Genomic DNA, 19,236 nt, shown 5'->3' with positions numbered 1-19,236 from the left:
CGAATAGAAGGCATAGGTCATATCCACTAGTTATCACGGGTAGTCACTAGTCACTACAAACCTGACGTTTTTAAAATGCTTGTAAACTAAGCCTTCTTGAAATAAATGAGAGTTTTACTGAATTTTATTGCCAAAAGATCCACTAGACCAAAGAAGCATAGAACAGAATTCTAGAGCTATAAAAACAGAATTAGTTAACAAAACTACTATGTAACTTGTGTGCAATCTTAGCATTTGAAAATCAATGCCTTGCCGTTACCGTTCGAACGATCACAAATGAAGTTAGTTTCTTTGCGGTCAGCGCTTTCACGGCTTTTTATTTCGCCGCCGAGCAAAGCAAGTCATTTCGAATAATTGACCGAAAGTCTGTCATAATAGACTGTTGTTTCGATTTTTATTAAAAGAGTTATTATGTATTTAGTTGTATAGAAGTCTATTTGAAGGATGATAAAATACAAATTATAATAAATCCGCCAAGTGCGTGTCGGGCCACGCGCATGTAGGGTTCCGTAAATTAAATTAGCACTTTACGGTTTTCAACCCATATTCGGGGCACTGCTGAGCTCGAGTCTCCTCCCAGAATGAGAAAGGTTAGGCCAATAGTCCACCACGCTGACCCAATAACTACGGCTTATTATTATTCATGCTCTAAGTTTGTCGACTCAAACTGTTTAAATATCAATCGCTACTTAGCTGTTATAGTTTTCCTTTTAATTCCTTGATATACTCGGTAATCATACTTCGGTAATTTTTTTCATGTATCTAAACCATTTAGCTGGAAGAGGGTGGGAACATTTACTCTAACAAAATTTTGCACTTAAAATCTTAATATTTCACAAACGGATCTCTTAATTGAAAAATAATTTTCGCAAACCCGTCGTATGCTAAATTACAGCTTTCTAGTAGTCTCGGCGCCAAAACGAGGACTGACAGACATGGGGAAATTATAAGGGTTCCTTGTGGATCACGGAACCCTAAAAATCATAACCACAAGTCGTATCAGACAGACAGATACTAAATCAGCACCACAATCTTTATAATTTTGTTTTGTATTTTTCAGAGGAGTTATGCACATAATGCAAGAGAGTGGCAGCATGCACATGTATCAAAGCGGAGAGTCCCTCATGCGTATGTCTCCCCCGAGCCTCGTGTCATCGATGGTCATGGAACACTCTGGGAACTTCAATGCAGAATCTATGGACAGTAGGAAATCTCAGAGAGATTCAGGTAAACTTTCTGAGGAATATTTTTAAAGTAGCAAATACAAGGAGCTAATCAATCTATTTTTCTCGATTATACCTAATATTATCAGGGTTTCAGATATAGCATGATTAAATGTTTATCTTTACTGCTTTATAAAAAATTAGAAAATTCCCAAGATAAGATACTTTACATGTTATCTAATTGTCTGGCTAAATATTTTTCTATTATATTTATAGGATTACCAATGTCAGGGAGACCTAGCATAGACCCAATGATGACAAGTATGACCCTCAGTATCTTAGATGAGAAAGACATGAACACGAGTTTCCTCTCTCAAACCACATACCCTGACAACGACAGCTTCATGGACTCCCTACCACCCAGTTTAGTCAACTCTGTGAACTCGTCTTACATAATTTCAAATACATCAAAAGCCAAAACTGAAACAACTGACACGAATATATTCAGTTCCGCAACGTTCACTCATCTAGAACAGTCGGAAAAGCTTCTATCAGCAAGACCGAGGTGTCATCTATACAATAGTTTCACTAAACGGGATTCAATCAAGAACTCGGAAAGTTACACCAAATCTAAAGAAGAGGCGAGCCAAATCGACAAAGTTCTAAATGAAAACTCTGATAATAATTTAGGGGTGCCGCATCCCAAAAATTCCCCGAAAAACAAACCCAATGGTGACATGTCTGAAACGGTCACCCTACATTACTCCAACAACAAATTCAGGCGGGAAAACGACGCAGAGAAGGAAAACTTCAACAGAACTTTTCAATGCGACGACGCTTTCTACAAAGAAATGGCCATTCCGAAATCTCATCAAGTCGAACAAGGAAAGAACAGTATGAACGTGACCCTCGATAAACAGGAGCTAAACGAGATTATACAGGCGAGACAAAAGTTGTCTTTGGCGAGAAAGGCACTACCGAATGAGCCAGAGAAAACTTCACCGGTGAACCAAGTAGATACATCCCCTGTGAAAACAATACAGCTTCCAAATCAGACGATAACAGTGCCAAAACAGAGTATAGAAAATGCCTCTGAACTGTTATCGAGACGGAGAGCCATGAACAACTATGAAAGGCCGGAGGAATTAGTGAGGGAGACGCCTAAAAGAACTGCGACCTTCAAAAAAGCATCTCCCACCATTCCTAAGAACAACGTGATGGACGCGACAGTTGTTTACGTGAAGGCAGATGATAATAACATTATAGACATAAATTCTGCCACGTTGAGTTTAATCGAGTCTGGTGAAAGTAATTTGAATCAGGAGGTAAGCTGTAATAACATTTTCCTACATTAGACTTGCTCTTGTGATTTTTTATCACACTTATATGAAGGTCAAATTTAGTTTATGCTTAAATGTTTGTCACTCCTTCAAGCCACAGTGGCTGGATAGATTTGCCTGAATTTGGAAAGAAGATAGATATCTTGACTGATCTTGAAGATATCTTGGATTAATACTGGCTTTTTTAAAAAAGGAAATTTTGGCGAACAGTGTCCACTACCATTAGTAATTTAATAATGCACTTTCAGGATTGGGGTCTTCAAGAGCGTGCGATGGTCGGCTCCAGTGAGAGCACAGGCACCGATACAGGCACTTTCAGCTCGAGTAGTCCCCCCGAAAGCGTGCCTGAACCTGTTGATCCACGTAAGTACCTAACACTACATAAGAAGAAAAGAATCCTAATTAAGCCTATTTTAACAGATCCCTAAAGGGCCAGGCCTTCATCCTTATATAGAGCTTAGAACCACCACCACCACGCTATTCCGAATGGCGGTTCGCTAATAGCCTAAATTAAAAACAGCTTAAGAATGAGACTCGGACTAATTAGGTAAGGACCTGCCTCACTAGACGTTATTTTTCTATAACACCATATGATCAACGATCTAATGCGATTATAAAAAACAATTTTCAGCGCTGTATAATTAGTATAATTTGGGCTCGAGTTTGTATGGAGATTGAGTTTCTCCTTTAAAGAAGTTATAAAGCATTTTAGTGTCTTTTTTATGAATATCTTTAAGCTCTACACGTGCCTATTGTATTTTTTTGTAATATTTTTATATTATTGCACTTAATGATAGAATCTTTTACCCCAACAGGCACCCTGGCAGTGTCGACACCTCTAATAGCCCTTGGAAAGGGACCAAAGAATGAGTTCTTAGACATCAACAATACTATATCACCGATATATACGGATACCATTGATGACAAGTCCTATACAGTGGGAAGAGTGTCAAATACTGCTGACAATATGGTCAGAACGTATGATTTGAACACAACGGTCATTAATAGTGCTACAATGGTCAAAAAATCGTCAGCCAAAAGGGATATATTGGCAGCGAAGAATATTCCAGAAAGGAAGTTGTTAAACCCAACTCAAATGCAAAAGCCAACTGTGAATAGAATTTCGCCTACAGATAATGGTAATGTTTTTTTTTTTTAATATTTGCCCTTTTTTGTTCCATGTAATATCGTGCAATCAGTCAAAAAGACTGAGCAGATGAGTTTTAGGTTGGATGTTGGTATGTGACATGAGTATCCCCCACTGGAGACATCCATAATGTTCTGAAACTGGCCTATTACACCTCCAGCTCCAAGATTCTTTTTCTTTTCAGGCGTTTAAGATAGTCTGGTATAGTGAGTTGCCAGTGGATTTCCTCTTTCACGGTTCATAAAAATATCGAGATCCATGAGTATATGTGTATCAAACACATATACTCATGGATGTCGATATTTTTAATGAACCATGGTGCATTGAACATTTACTTGAGTATGTAGTCCTCAGCTCTGTGAATTATTGAGAAGCTGGAGTCACAAGCAGAACCCCTGAGCTGTATTCCATATTGCAAATCTTCCTATTAACTAATAAAAAAACATTTTATGATATTGATATAAGATATTGATTATAAGTCATTTGGTTGTCTAGACAACCAAATAGCCGCAGGTCATCTAATGCGTGTAGTTGTCGACAGTGACTGTCCACTAATACGTCCCCCGTCGCCCGCATACCATGAGACTGTCACCAACAAACTTGCCAAGCTTTGGATACCCGTTACCATATAGAAATGAATCAAAAAAAAATTAAATGGATTATTTTGTATGTAATTCCAGGAATATACAGTGCCATGCCACCCCCAGCGACTGTCTCAAGAAAGACCAATTTGCCGACTTCAAAACTGAGGCAGTACAGTTCTCATAAAGAACTTAATAGGATACCTGGTGAGTGATTGGAGAAACGCGCGCTAGTTTAAAACCCATCCGGGGTTCTTAATCATGAATTTGTTCGCAATTATTTTTATTTTTAAAATCATCTAAAATTCAATTAAGACCATTTGCCGACATCAAAACTGAGGCAGTACAGTTCACATAAGGAACTTAATAGGATACCTAATGAGTGACTGAAGAAATGCGCGCTAGTTTAAAACCCATCCGGGGTTCTTAATCATGAGTGTGTTCGCTATTTTTTTTTTTCATTTTTAAAATCATCTAAAATTCAGTTAAAATATACTAGTTTAGAACCAATCCGGGGTTTTTAATCATGAATATGTTCGCGATTTTTTTTTAAATCAGATAAAATTCAATAAAGATATACTGTTTAGAACCAATCCGGCGTTCTTAATCATGAATTTGTTCGCTTTTTTTTTTCAAAATCACATAAAATTCAATTAAGAAATACTAGTTTAGAACCAATCCGGGGTTCTTAATCATAAGTTTGTTCGCGATGTTTTTTATTTTTAAAATCATCTTAAATTAAATTAAGATATACTGTTTAGAACCAATCCGGCGTTCTTAATCATAAATTTGTTCGCGATTTTTTCTTTTTTTAAATCTTATATTCAATTAAGATATTTAAATTATTATAGGAAACCCACCATCGACCGCGGCCCGAGTGTTAGCGGGGCGGACGATGGTCCGACGAGGAGTGTACGCATCCAACCCCGCGCTCAGTCCGACCGCGCCCGTTCCGCCCGTGCACTCCGCTCTCACTATGCCGCAACGAAGGGACTCCTACACTACCGCCACGCATCAGGTGCGTGTACAAACTTTATGACGTTTCGGAACGTTAAGCAATACTGAGGTAACACCGGTAACGCAGGGGCGCGGCTGTAGGGCATCACCACGCGTCGACGACGGATAGCGCAAGATAAAGATAGGCTCGTGTTTTACCATGACCTCATAAGTAAGTGTAGATATAGTCTAAGAAGGATCACACTTACCTAGAAGATGTCTATTCATATTCACACATTGTTTGACTTGGGAAGGATATTCCAAACCCTGTTCTAACTGATGATTTTCTACATAAAATGTGCGACAAACGTGATAATCTCGTGAATAGAAATAGTCAAATTTCAAAGTGCAACCGGAAACACAGCTATCTCTTTCATTGCATTGAAATGGGACTGTAACAACTCCGCCGCCATTGGACTATATTTTGTTTGTTTCTCTTCACTTGGTCGCATGTTAGCACCAGTTACTTCTGGAACTTGAGTTGTAAATAAATTAAAAGCAAAAAGCTTTTTAAAAAAAGGTTTTTACAAAAAGCTTTTATTTAAACACTCTAAAAAGATAAAAATTATTAAAATTTATATGATAACAAAGGCTTGACGCGCAATTTGAAAATCCGAGTAAACTAGTAACAATTTCGTCATGTAAATTGATCTCTCTAAATTGATTATCTTAATCATTTGATACCCATATTGTAGAAATGCATTAAAAATAACTATTCCGCCATCTTGTGTGGTCCGCCATATTGCATTTTGAATGACGTCATATAACATATCGTGCATTGTCATCCAAACTTAACGTGTATACAAAATTTCAGCTCAGTCGGTTGAAGATATCTATTTCAAAATTGAGTTCAAAGAATCCACCGTAACATACATACAATATATTTTGCTAGTTACTTAAGCCTCAATAGCTCAACGTTAAGAGTAGTCGGACTCATCACCGAAGGGGTGGTGGTTCTATCACCGCCCTGTTGGTCTATTGACGTACCCACTCCTAACACAGTCTTTCCCGACTAATTGGAGGGGTATGGGAATATTGGTCATATTTAAAAAAAAATATGGCAAATATTCTTTTAAAAAAAAAGTTAAATAAAAGCTTTTCATCATCCTTGCAGAAAGAACATCAGGAACAAGAGAGGCAAGACAGGCCAACGCTACTGAATCCTCCAGCGCTGGTCCGACAGGGGACGGAGACTTTGCGTAGAGAACGGCCTCAAAGTCAACTTGTCGCGCCTAAAGATGTAAGCATTTTTTACATCGATCTCCTATTAAAAAAGTGGATGCACAATCAGCGACCAAAACACGTCCCAATTGAAAAAACACAACTTCTTGGCACTCAATTCAAGAAGTCGCATTTCCAAATTCAACCCTAAACTCAATTCTTAAGGTTGAATTTTGGATTTTATTGAATATTGAACTATATATGAAGGACATTAGGTATAATTTTCTTTACCAATAACTCTAAAACTGACAAAACTAAAAAGCCAGTTTTTAAGTGAAATTTTATACATGATCTACATGATTGTGCGTCCTTTTATTACAAGAGGTCAATGATTGTTTACTAATAAGTGCATTATAATATAACTAATAGACCTGGGATAATTATATTTGTTTAACATAATAGCTTTCCCTTTTATCCTCAGACCAATTACCATAGTTACCCCTCTGTCAAAAGTATATGATCACGATCTAACGCCTATATACAAACTGCGTCTATAGAATTGATGTTTCATTGTGTTCAAATTACACGTGTGTGTATTACGATTTAAATTTATAGTTGTGTGTAGTTTACGGACACAGGATATATTTATTGGTGTTAAATATTTTCGATGTGTGAGTTTACCTCGTCCCCCTCAGAAAACGACAGACAATTTTGTTGGTGAATTTGAATGTGATACTAGTCCAAAGGTAATTAATCTTAGCTTTCATCCCATTGTGACAAAAGAGAGAGCTATGTTTTAGATTAGAAATCATAATTGACGATATATGTTAGTGAATTCTTGGCTTTCTGCTGGGTTATGCCAATATCTTGAAGGATATTATAAAGTCAATTAAGCCTGTTGAATAGTAATATAATTTACATTGCAGCTTAATTGAGTGCTACAAAAAATATTTCACATATGCTTAATGATCGCTCAAAAGAATGTAAAATTATTTATATGGCGAAGTTATAATAATAATAATAATAATAATAATAGTTTATTTAAAGGTAAAAACCCAGTGTAGTTATGACTTAATAGAAGAAATAACTACATGAAATTAAATTAAATATAACAAAATTCTCTGTTATAAATGTTAAACCGTTTGTTTACACTGTGATAACATATTTTTTATGGTGGCAAACCATTACTTTATTGGTTAAATTAGTTAACTCGTAGTTTGGGTAAAATAGTAGTAGCATCTGGCATCTCAACATATTCATATATGACGCTTGTGTTGTCTACGAATGAACGCAAGATGTAACAAGTAATGTATGTAATAAGTCACTGTTATTTGTGATTTCACGGCTATTACTTAATAGAAACAATGTCTGAATGACAATGAAATGTGTTAAGGTGCTAGATAAAAATAATTTGGTGGTGGGTTACTAAATTCAGTGTTTTGTTAATTTAGTTATTACAGTCTGACTAGAAAAATAAATAACCTCGCTATGTTGCGGGAAAATTGGAACTAATTTAGTTACATTATTGTACTAAGCGCAGATTGATAAAAATAGTTGTGGCGTCCAAAACCAAGGCTGTTTTATATTTCTAGTCAAGCTATTGGTATTTTCCATTATTGTGACTAATTCTCCATTGCCATTGTGTTAATTTATGTGACATTAATCCTATATGTTTTGCAAGGGTACGGCTCATGGCATAATATAAATTCAGTTTATATTTATTAAAACCAGAGAACGAATATTCTTTATTCCGTAGATAGATGGTTATAGCCTTCATAACATACGTCATATTCTATCAAAACATAGAACTTATGCATGGATTCAGCAAAACGCGTGACCGTTTTTGCAGACCTTAAGGTCTGACAAATTGTCAGATGGTTCAGGGTAGTGTGATGTGGAAATCACGTCTTACTCGATGTCAAAATCGAATATCTTTTGACAGATAACGGCACGCTGATCAGTTCATTTATACTCCGTCCAATCTCTATTCAAATATGTCTATAGCTACACGTGTCAAGGCCACAGTGAAATCATTTTTGACAACTAGCAAAACAGACAATTTATTTTCTTTTCTGAATTTTGACTGTATTTTTTTATACTTTATTCCAACAGCAATGTTATGATTTTGGTTTGACACTAACAAATGTGACTTAATTTTTTAATTAAAAAATAATAATTTGTAATACTTTAAACCACCACTTGTAGTCAATTAAAATGAAGATAAATTGAATTCGTAAGAAATATTTCTGAATTGGCTGTACGATCACAAAAAACGGGACAATAAAAAAAACATTAAATATAAAATACTGTTTATGCTGTATGGTCACCGATCTTTGCATTTGGGAACAAATAATAAAAAAATATATATATGTTGTTCTTTGAATTAAATATACACTTAAGAAAAGGCTGTACGATGACCTTAGCCTTTTCCTTACGGGAAAAAAGAAAGAAAAAAAAATGAATCAAATAGGTTGTTATTATTATTGCTTATGCTATGGGCCGTATTCCCCGGTGATACGGTTCAATTTTGTGAAGCTTCGGCTGAGCGCGGTGAGTCCGAGCGGCGTGCCCGTCTCGCTACGCAACCACTATGCACCGGTAAGTTTACTAATGTCATTCTATCATTATCTAATATATAAAATTGAATGTTTGTTTGTATTTGTGTGTTAATTTAATTATCGAATTTGGTTGATATTGTGGGTAATTTTTTGTGGGGATATAACCGGGAATACCAACGCATGCTGGAAACTGGTGATTTATAATTTATTTGTTGGAAACAAGTGATTTAAAATTAAATTCCAGTGTCATCTGACAATATATATATAAAGAAAATATCTTCAAGGGAGAATATTTTAGCTAAGCATTTGCCAAAAATCATCAAACTAAAGGTTGTCTTATTTTTGCTTTAAACCAATCTGTGTGCTTCAATCTATTTAGTTTAATGAATATAAGTATTTTCCTGGAATCCCACTAAGAACAGTTATGGTTATATCTATTACTGTCACTTAATTTACAAACATTTATATTTTAATAATCATGGATGATGAATCATTAAAAAAACTTAGAGGCGAAATGATTTTTCGGCACAGATATTCATAGTTGATTCGTCGTTTACATGCGCATAATCAAGGTCGTAATTTATTTAAATTAAATAGATATTGAATAATATCATTTAAGAGTTTAAAAAATATGATATTTTTGCCTTATCTTGATGTTCTAACAGAATCAATGAAAAACATAGTTTTTATTTATTAAATAAATTAGCGGACGCCCGTGACTTTGCCCGCGTGAATCTCCATGTAAAGTTTCAACTACCCCTCCCTACCCCTACCCTACTCTACCCTACCCTTATCCTACCCCTACCCCCTTAAATTGTTTATTTTTTTCTGTCATTAGAACCTTCTTCTGACAATAACAAACACATAAAAAAAATAGTGAAATCGGTCCAGCCGTTCACGCGTGATGGCGTGACCAAGCGATATAAGGATTCATTTTTATTATTAAATATATTCTCAAAAAATGATCATCAGAAGAGTACCCTACCCCAGCGAACTTGTATGAAAGTATTTGATGAGAAAATCCACAACTCAGGTTTCCACCGAATGTATGAATGTTAACAAGTCGACAATGGCGTGCTTAAGGTTTTTGACTAGGGTATGCCCTATAAGAAAAAGTGAAAAATTCCTTGTCTTACTACGTATTGTGTTCCAACATAGGTTTGTATTGAGCCCTTAGGGTAGACAGTGCATTTTTGCATCTATGAAGTGCATATACAAGCAGGATATACATAAAATATTTTGATGTTCCAGCCACCGACCACTCGACCATACTCCATAGCGGGCACGTCTCAACTGCGAATAACGAGACCAGCTTCTGTGCCGGTACCAAAGACCGCTACAGGTATTACAGGATTATTTTTTTTTAATTTGATTATAAGTTAACCCTTGACTGCAATAGCACCTGTTAGGCGACGATGCAGTCTGAGAAAGGGCTTGCCTCTGACGGTTTCTATGCGACATTGTGTAACGCTAAATCGCTCGGCGGCTCAGACCAATTATAGAAGGACCTGTATTGCACTCATAGTCACGAACAAAATTGTGTCATTTTCTGAAGAAAACGAGCTTAGATTTGGTATATATCTTATACTAAACTAGAAGTTTTTGCCCGTTTTTTACACAATTCAATTACACAAAAAGGCATTTTTACGGAGCTCTTTAACCGACGAACACGATTACAACTATTTAACATCGATACTATAGAGACAGTTTCTATAATCGCATTAGATCGTTGATCATATACTTTGACAGAAAAGTAACGTCTAGCGAGGCAGGTCCTATATAATAATTGGTCTGAGCTCGGCGGTATATCTTTGCCGGTCAAGTAACTACCACCAGATGAGACCTGAGTCAATTTAGAAAATATAAAACCCTATACTGATCCAAACTAGCAGGCGAATTCAGAATTCAAGTCATCGTTTTTATAAGTAATGTCTGTAGCTAAATTAAATGAAATTTTTCTGATGACTGTTTTAATGGACTCAAAGAACAATGGCTAACTTCTAAACAAATTTTTGTTGACAAATTTAAAATGTACATGCATGTATTTATATTTTAAGTTAATTTCTGATTTAACAAAATTGTTTAAAAATTGAATCCCGCAAAAAAAAATATCATATAATGATTTATTTATTTTGCTATCATCCGCGAAAAGTCGACGAACCCATGCGACAACGTCACCCAGGTCCGACAAAATACTCTCTACGTACGTTTCCCCCCGAAACCGGAGCATCCTCAGGAGATGTTGACTCTACAACGTGCAATTGCAAAGTGTTGTTTTCGACCTTTGCTTCGTCTTTTATAGACCAAAAAGTATGAGAGTTATTTGTTCTGAAAGCCACATTTATATTATTATTTATATTATTCAGAACAAATAACTCTCTTAAAAATATTTGCAATGGTAAAGATAAACTAGAGAAGCAACATAAATCGGGAGTCTATAAATTGCAATGTTCTGAATGTAATGCAACATATATTGGTCAAACCGGTCGGAATTTTGATACACGTTACAAGGAGCACATATCCGCTGTTCGAAATGACCGTCCACAAAGGTCGCACTTTGCAAAGCATCTCCTAGATACTGGTCATAAGCTGGCAGATAATCATATGTATGACATTTTACACACTTGCAATAAAGGCCTACGACTATGCGTTTTGGAACAATTAGAAATAATAAAACATAATAAGTCAGGAATTACCTTATTAAATGAACAAATAGAGTTATCGAAGTCACCACTAATAAAAATGTTTGAATGCGATGCGAGAAAAATCGCTTATATTATGAGTATCTTGGCAACGCCCACCTCTTGCCCCACCTACTTTTTGGTCTATAAAAGACGAAGCAAAGGTCGAAAACGACACTTTGCAATTGCACGTTGTAGAGTCAACATCTCCTGAGGATGCTCCGGTTTCGGGGTGAAACGTACGTACAGAGTATTTTGTCGGACCTGGGTGACGTTGTCGCATGGGTTCGTCGACTTTTCGCGGATGATAGCAAAATAAATAAATCATTATATAATCATGATGAACTTCCGCAAAGTAACGCCTGCTTCTATCCAATATTTAAAAAAAATATCATTTTTTTCTGCAAAATTAATTTTTGAAACATCGGACATATTATCAACTTTCAAAGTACCACCATTTTGCGAATGATGACGTCAAAAAAATTTAACTTATACGACCGCATAAGTGCAGTTAAAACTGCATGTTTGTATATCTGCAGTTAAACGTGCAGTTGAACTGTTCAGTTAATCAAGAAATAGTCTCTGTGCAAAACTGAGAAAAAGATGATTTCCATAGAAATTTTGATAAGATAAAACTGACGGTATGTAGCCCGCATAATAAGTTTTATTTTGTTACTCTCTCATTCGAGAAAAAGAATAGTTATAAAACCTTAGAGAATGAAATTTCTCTTTGGTTTTTTAAATATTAAATTTTTTGAAATTATGTTTTTTTTTGTGTTGCCCAATATTGAGGACTCATACTTGGTGGAGATATTTAACAGCATGTAAGGTTCTTTTCTGATGCTCTTAAATAAATCCCAAAATCTCCTCTTCGGCTCCCTATCTATACTCAGAGGCACAATTATCCGCCCACTCAATATGACGCGAGTATATTAAAGTGAGCGGATAATTATGCCTCTGAGTATATTTGTCGTCTATTGTCATTAAACTTTGACATGTGTCTTCAGTGGCGACTCCGCAAGTAGAACAGCCGCGACCGTCTACTGGTGTCGATCGCATGTCTGCGTTGCCGCGGCCCTCCAGACTGCCCGCGCCGAGGAGAGGCCTGAGGTATCATCATCATCACCATTCACCATAAAGGTCGTAGCTCATTAGAGCCACCCGACCCCACCCGCACTGGCTCGTCGCTAGGCGTCCAATAGGGTAGTTGACTCATAGCAAATTTAATGTAAACCAATGTGCCAATTTAATGTCAAATCCTCATTAAAACTGTCAACTGTCAGTTTGACACTGATAATGCAATGAATTTTATGTCAAAGGAATACGAATTATTGCGCACCTGTAACAAGTAAATTAACTGATTAGGCAAATATAGATTTCTTTCAAAGTTGGCCTAATAAGTTCTCCTTAATTGTCCTATTTATGGCCAGTTTTCAGCTCTACATGCTACAAAATTTACAATTTGGCATTGCAACTACATAACTACCATTTCTATCAAAAAATAATCCAATTTCGGCCCATATATTAAAATAGTAGACGCCGCGCGGTTTTACCCGCGTGGTTCCCGTTCCCGTAGGAATACGGGGATAAAATATAAATTATATATAAATATAAAAGATAAATGGGCTATCTAACACTGAAATAATTTTTCAAATCGGACCAGTAGTTCCTGAGATTAGCGCGTTCAATCGAACAAACAAACAAACTCTTCAGATTTATTATATTAGTATAGATTAAATGACAACCACAAGTCATTTTTTTCCATTTATTTTACTGAGGGATAGCAGCTCCTTCTGGTAATAATTAATATAGAAAGCTATGAACGTAATTATTCATATTTATCATTATTTTCAGACCCCCATCAGTATACTCAGTGGCACCGGCAGGAGAAACGGACCAATACTGACCCTCGATTTGTTGTGCCAACTTACTGGGCCTCTAGCGCCTGTATTACTATGTAAAACTAAATCTAGCGTTTAATTATACTAGCTATACTAAATATAAGATCGCACTAGAAACTATGCGCGCAAGAGTTTACGCGTGGCAAAAATCGGAATTAATCAAGTGTTGCCATCTTGTCGTCTATTACTATGTATCTCTAGGCGGGTAAAATAGAGTAAAGCTGGCAACATAATAGGGTAGTTGACTCATATCAAATTTTATATAAACAATATAAATTTCGTGTAGTACATGGAATAAGGGTACGATATATATTGATATTAATTAATAAAAGTGAATAAATATTTCTTTTTTTTTTTTTAATTTTCCACACGTCAAAAACGATGTCGACCATTTTGTGACGTCACAACTTTACTTGACTCGTTGATACGTCAAACTTATTGTAATAATATTTTTGTCAAACGCTCCGTTTGCTAAAAAATTGGTAACGTGACGTCATGAAATAGTTAAAATATAACTATTTCTCGCTGTTCTTTTAGGATTTACTTCGGAAATAATTCAATGAAAATTTTTTGATATGGAAGATTAAAGTTTCTAGTGTGATTTTATAAGCCAGTGAGTACTGTCGACTAGTCTCTAGAAACCAGGTACCTAATATTTGGGGGTACCTAACATTTGATAACTATTTGTAATTCCAATTTTTTTTTGAATCCCCTTTTGAGCTCTCTTTTGTTCAACTTTCGTGGAGTGACTCTTTCTTTTTCACTTTATGTTATATATTTCTCCTCTTGTGGAACAAAATTCGTGTCTATGAGTTTAAATATTGGTCCACTGAAGGATTTAATTATCAATTATTATTATTATCTAGTTCACATACTCAAGTTTCATTTTTTTTATTAATAACTGGCTTTTCAACTCAGTGTACTTTTTGGATACACTTCAGTAACCATTGGACATATTTTTCTTCTTGCTTTATTGGCTTTTAAACAGATTATAGAAAAGTTTAGAATGCATCATATGAAAAAAAAAAATTGCTAGCGACTAGTTGACAAAGTACAATGAACCTTATTTTAAAACAATACGACTGATTAACAAAATTCGGTGTCTATTGTCGAACTTCCAACCGCGTTCGTATCTTTTTTTTATTTGTAAATGTAGATAATCTATAGAGTAAAAATTGATTAAAATGTTGCCAGTATTGTTACGAATTTTACCTTTTGAGATTAAAATTTAAAAAAATACCAGTTCTTGTCTATGGTAACAATATTGATAATATTTTTTTTTTATTTATTTGTAAAGACGATCGCGCATTACAAATAACGAAAATCGAATATCGAATTTGTATAATATGCGATCGATTATTAACAATCCATTGTTAATAAAACTATTTTGAACGGATTTATATTATTGTGTATGTATATTATAATATTAGAAATGATTTTTAGCTAAATATTGGAGCAACTACAGTATTTTTAATATAAATTCAAAATTATTTGTATAAATCCCTGATAAATAGTGTTTGATTTTTTGATTTAAATTTGTCAAGAAAATACCCCAACTTGATGTAATAATAATTAAAGTTAATTAAATTAATTGAAGTAATGTAAGAAAACAATCGATTAAGATTTTGTTTTTGTATAATTTATCTCCTAAAATTAGGTTAATTTTTGTACGAAATTTTTTAATCCTGACGAGTGTCAAAAACTTTTATAATAACTTCTAAAATAATTTTTAGATTTTTTTATTTTTCACGGAATATAAGTATTTGGCTTAAAAGCAATAAAATATAACTATGGTTCCTGACATTAAATATTTGTAAACAATTTTCAAAATTAATGCACATACACTTTTACTGACATACATTTTGATATTATTTTTTTTTTATATTAAAAAAATTAAATTAATGTACACTTTTCGACATTCAAAATTTTTTGTCTAAAAATTTTGTTATTGTCCTTTAGTTGAGCTAGGAAATTCACTTTTCGAAAACTGAAAAGTCTCCAATTTCCACTCATTTTATATTCCGCTCTCTTTCAAAATTCCAAATTTCCACCTGAATTCATGATTTGGTACAAAAACATACAAACTAAGATATTATTATTATTACTACGTTATTTACAAATTTAGCGCATAGTGATTATTAATCTAGTATCAACTTAACAGAGTTGGTTATTTATTTTTCAGAAATAAGACAAAATTTTTGCATTTCCGTTCTAGAGATTGTATTCACAGAGGAACGTTTATTTTTTATTTAGATCTTGAAATTATTATATTATATACAAAATACGTGTGTCTTTTTGAATCAAGTATGCTTACAACTATTTTTTCGTGAACAATTTTTTTATTAAGTCAATAACGCTAAATTGACATCTGTAAATCCGTAAATGTCATTTTTCTTTTTGTAGATTTCTGTAGAAACTAAATTGTCGTAGACAGAGAAAGGAATTGACAACTGATTGGACGCCGTTGTAAGTCTTATTTTTAGCCGTTGATTTACGGGATTTTGACTTCACAACACACTACAATAAAAAATTTCACTAATATATTATAAGCTAATTTGTTGCTTTAATTTGCAGCTAGTTGTCTCTGTAATTTTGTGCACATTTACACTACTTTCATATAAAAAGCATAATTATTAGTAATTGTCAATAACTGTCAAACTTGTTTGACATATCGTTGTGTCACAATACAGCACACTTTACACAGAATGTCTCGTTTCTTTCTTTTCTTTATTTATTTACAGACTCCATGGATAAATTGTTTTATTTTTTTGACGGAATGCCATAAATCTATCTTTTCGTCTATTTACTTCTCTGTCTACCTAAATATATAAGCAACTGTCAATTTAGCGTTTCATTTGTTTTGTATAACCAAGCTCAATTTGCACCATCCAAAAAACTTCCGTTTTTTTTCTGTGAATTTAATGCTACTGAAACTCAAACTATAGTCTAAACATTGCTATTTATTCATATCTAAAGTTTAAACTTGTATCACGAATGCAAATTATTTACACGCACAATGTAGTACACGATTTTCAACGAAGTATTTAAATAAAAAAAATGCGAAAATATCCAGTTTCTGTAAAAACACTCATATAGTTATACATAGTTAGGTACAAAGCTGTTTATATGTATACTAATAAATTATTCATGTATATTATGTAAAGTTTGTTATTAATCTACATTTAAATCTTTATAAGTAACGCCTACTGCTTTTCCTATCTATATTATAAAAGAAATCAATAACATACATTAATATACACACATACATACATATCGTTAACACAGTTCAGCTTATTATATTACTCCGCAAAAAGAATATAACAAAATATACTATGAAAATTTATTACAATATACAAGTAGTTATGGCACAAAATCACTTGATGCACTTGAGATGATACATAAATGTTGTTAGATTTTTTTTAAAATTTGATTTTGGAACTGAATATATTGATGTCATGAAATGTCATGACATTTCCTATTCTCACTTTGCCATACTTTGGTTTTAATGTAAATTGTATAATATTCCGAGTACCGCCTGGAGCGTTACTTTTTTTAACCGACTTCAAAAAAAAGGAGGAGGTTTCTCAATTCGACCGTATATATTTTTTTAACGTACATTTTTATATTTTTTTATTTAATATAAATTTGACTATAAAGAAGTTTTTCTGTTGTTGTTTTAAAGGAAAAAGTGTTCTTTAAAAGTCACTAATGTCACGTTTATGATTTCATGTTTTATCCCAACCACCCAGTCATTATTTTTTTTAAACAATTTATATAATGTGACATTAATGGTTTTGTAAAACAGCTACTTATTTAAGTAAATTATATTTCACAACCGATTACTATCGAAATAACGTCAATAATACTAACAGTCAAAAAAAATCAGTATTTGACATTAGAGAATGACGTGAGTAAAAAATATGAAATGCATGTTAACTTAAATATATTGGATGACCGGCTGTAAATACAGAAATTATTTAATTAAGCTAAGTCATGGTCAATTTGGTTACTATTTATCATCTGTATACGTGTTTAATAACTTACACTTCAGCATTACAACCAGATACACTATTTGAACATTTTAAATTTCAAATCATTTTCATATATTTTTAAATGGATATTTTTAATGTCTTTGGGAATTATTACATTCAACTTATCTTGGTTTAATAAAAAAGAGTATCGGGTCATGATATCCGTTTTCATGATATCCGTGTAAAGATTGATTTCATGATGTCTTTGTAAATTATCGGATAGTTAGTAAAATCAGATAACGTTCACGAAGTCCGTCTAAAGTGTCGGACAAGTTTCATAATAGGTACATTACACATATATTTGATATTTACATGATGTGTGTGTAAAATGTTGGATAGTTTAATGACTGACGTCAGTGTAAAATATCGGATAGTTTCCACGATGTCGAAGTAAAATAACGGACCAATTTTCATTAGGTCTGTTTAAAATATCGGAAAGTTTACATGATCTCTATGTAAAATATCAGATTATTTTCATGATATTTGTGTAAATTATTGGAATGTCTTCATGATATCTGTGTAAAATATCAGACAGTTTTCATGATGTCTGTGTAAATTATCGGAATGTCTTCATGATGTATATGTAAAATTTCGGATAGCTTGCATGATGTCTGTGTAAATTATCGGAAACTTTTCATGACGTCTATGTAAATTATCGGATAGTTTCATGATGTCTGTGTTAATTATCGGATAATTTTCATGATGTCTGTGTAAAATCTCAAAAAGTGCACAGGTGATCCGGCCCCACACGCCGTGTTATCGTTAATGCCTGTCGATCCATCCGTTGCCTCCGCTTTTGTGACATATTCCGCCGCGTACGGTTTGTTTTGACACGTCGTGCCTTATTTAGGTAGTGTAAGAATTTTGTTTTCATTTTCTAATAAAATTGTGTATTTACAGATTGTTGTTTTATTACTCATTTTAAGGTCCTTGGGAGCCTTGATGTGTTGTATATTTTTATATATTTTTATTTATCCATACTAATATTATAAATACGAAAGTATGTCCGTGTCTGTCTGTTATCTTATCATTGCCAAACCGCTGAACCGATTTGGATAGAGATAATTGGACCTTGGAGGCCTTTATAATACGCTACTTTTTCTCAAAAAAATTCATTTTACCATTGCTACAGCGGGATAACCAAATTTCAATCAAAAGTAGTCTGACGTCCGCTAGTATTATTTACAGTACACTAATATTTAAAGTTAAGTATCGAGTGTTGTAGGGGGGTAATCTCTGGATCTACTGAACCGATTTGGAAAATTCTTTTAAAATTAGAAAGCTGCCTACGTTATTTGTGAGAGCCATAGGCTATATTTTATCCCCGGGGTTACGCTGGTGAAACTAAAGACATATGCATCAACCGGATGGCGTAGGTACTAAGACTCGTATGCCTGTGTTTACACTGGAAATTGGACTAAAACAACAATGCTTTACTGACAGAAATAAGCAAGGTGGTAGTGCTTTGTCGGACGAGTTCTTTTACGAAATGCTTTTTTTCGCCATGTCCGTCTGTCTGTCCGCGGTTTAGAGCCGAGACTTAATACTCATCATCATTATCAGCCGATGGACGTCCACTGCTGGACATAGGCCTCTTGCATGGACCTCCAAGCATAACGGTCTCGAGCCGCCAGCATCCAGCGGTTTCCTGCGATCCGCTTGATGTCCTCGGTTCAC

At 34.1% G+C, this 19,236-nt stretch overlaps 1 protein-coding gene across 3 annotated transcripts in view; it reads left to right on the top strand.

Annotated features, from left to right (window-relative positions):
* LOC112054785 (uncharacterized) overlaps positions 1 to 18,458 on the top strand; it is a 42,971-nt gene extending 24,513 nt beyond the window's left edge. For 2 of the 3 annotated variants that reach the window (XM_052888622.1, XM_052888624.1), the window contains 11 exons: positions 1,061 to 1,227; positions 1,440 to 2,488; positions 2,752 to 2,866; positions 3,319 to 3,642; positions 4,331 to 4,438; positions 5,083 to 5,249; positions 6,342 to 6,467; positions 8,924 to 8,986; positions 10,198 to 10,288; positions 12,635 to 12,737; positions 13,482 to 18,458. In XM_052888622.1, coding sequence (XP_052744582.1) covers positions 1,061 to 1,227; positions 1,440 to 2,488; positions 2,752 to 2,866; positions 3,319 to 3,642; positions 4,331 to 4,438; positions 5,083 to 5,249; positions 6,342 to 6,467; positions 8,924 to 8,986; positions 10,198 to 10,288; positions 12,635 to 12,737; positions 13,482 to 13,533 — 2,365 coding nt within the window. In that variant the 3' untranslated portion in view covers positions 13,534 to 18,458. The remainder of the gene's footprint in view (positions 1 to 1,060; positions 1,228 to 1,439; positions 2,489 to 2,751; positions 2,867 to 3,318; positions 3,643 to 4,330; positions 4,439 to 5,082; positions 5,250 to 6,341; positions 6,468 to 8,923; positions 8,987 to 10,197; positions 10,289 to 12,634; positions 12,738 to 13,481) is intronic. The other variant, XM_052888623.1, reaches the window with a different exon arrangement.
* The last annotated feature ends 778 nt before the right edge of the window (positions 18,459 to 19,236 follow it).

Source organism: Bicyclus anynana, chromosome 23 (genome assembly GCF_947172395.1).
Source record: "Bicyclus anynana chromosome 23, ilBicAnyn1.1, whole genome shotgun sequence".
Classification (NCBI taxonomy): Eukaryota; Metazoa; Arthropoda; class Insecta; order Lepidoptera; family Nymphalidae; genus Bicyclus; species Bicyclus anynana.
The sequence above is the reverse complement of the archived record's forward strand: the minus strand, read 5'-3'. Positions and strand labels throughout refer to the sequence as shown.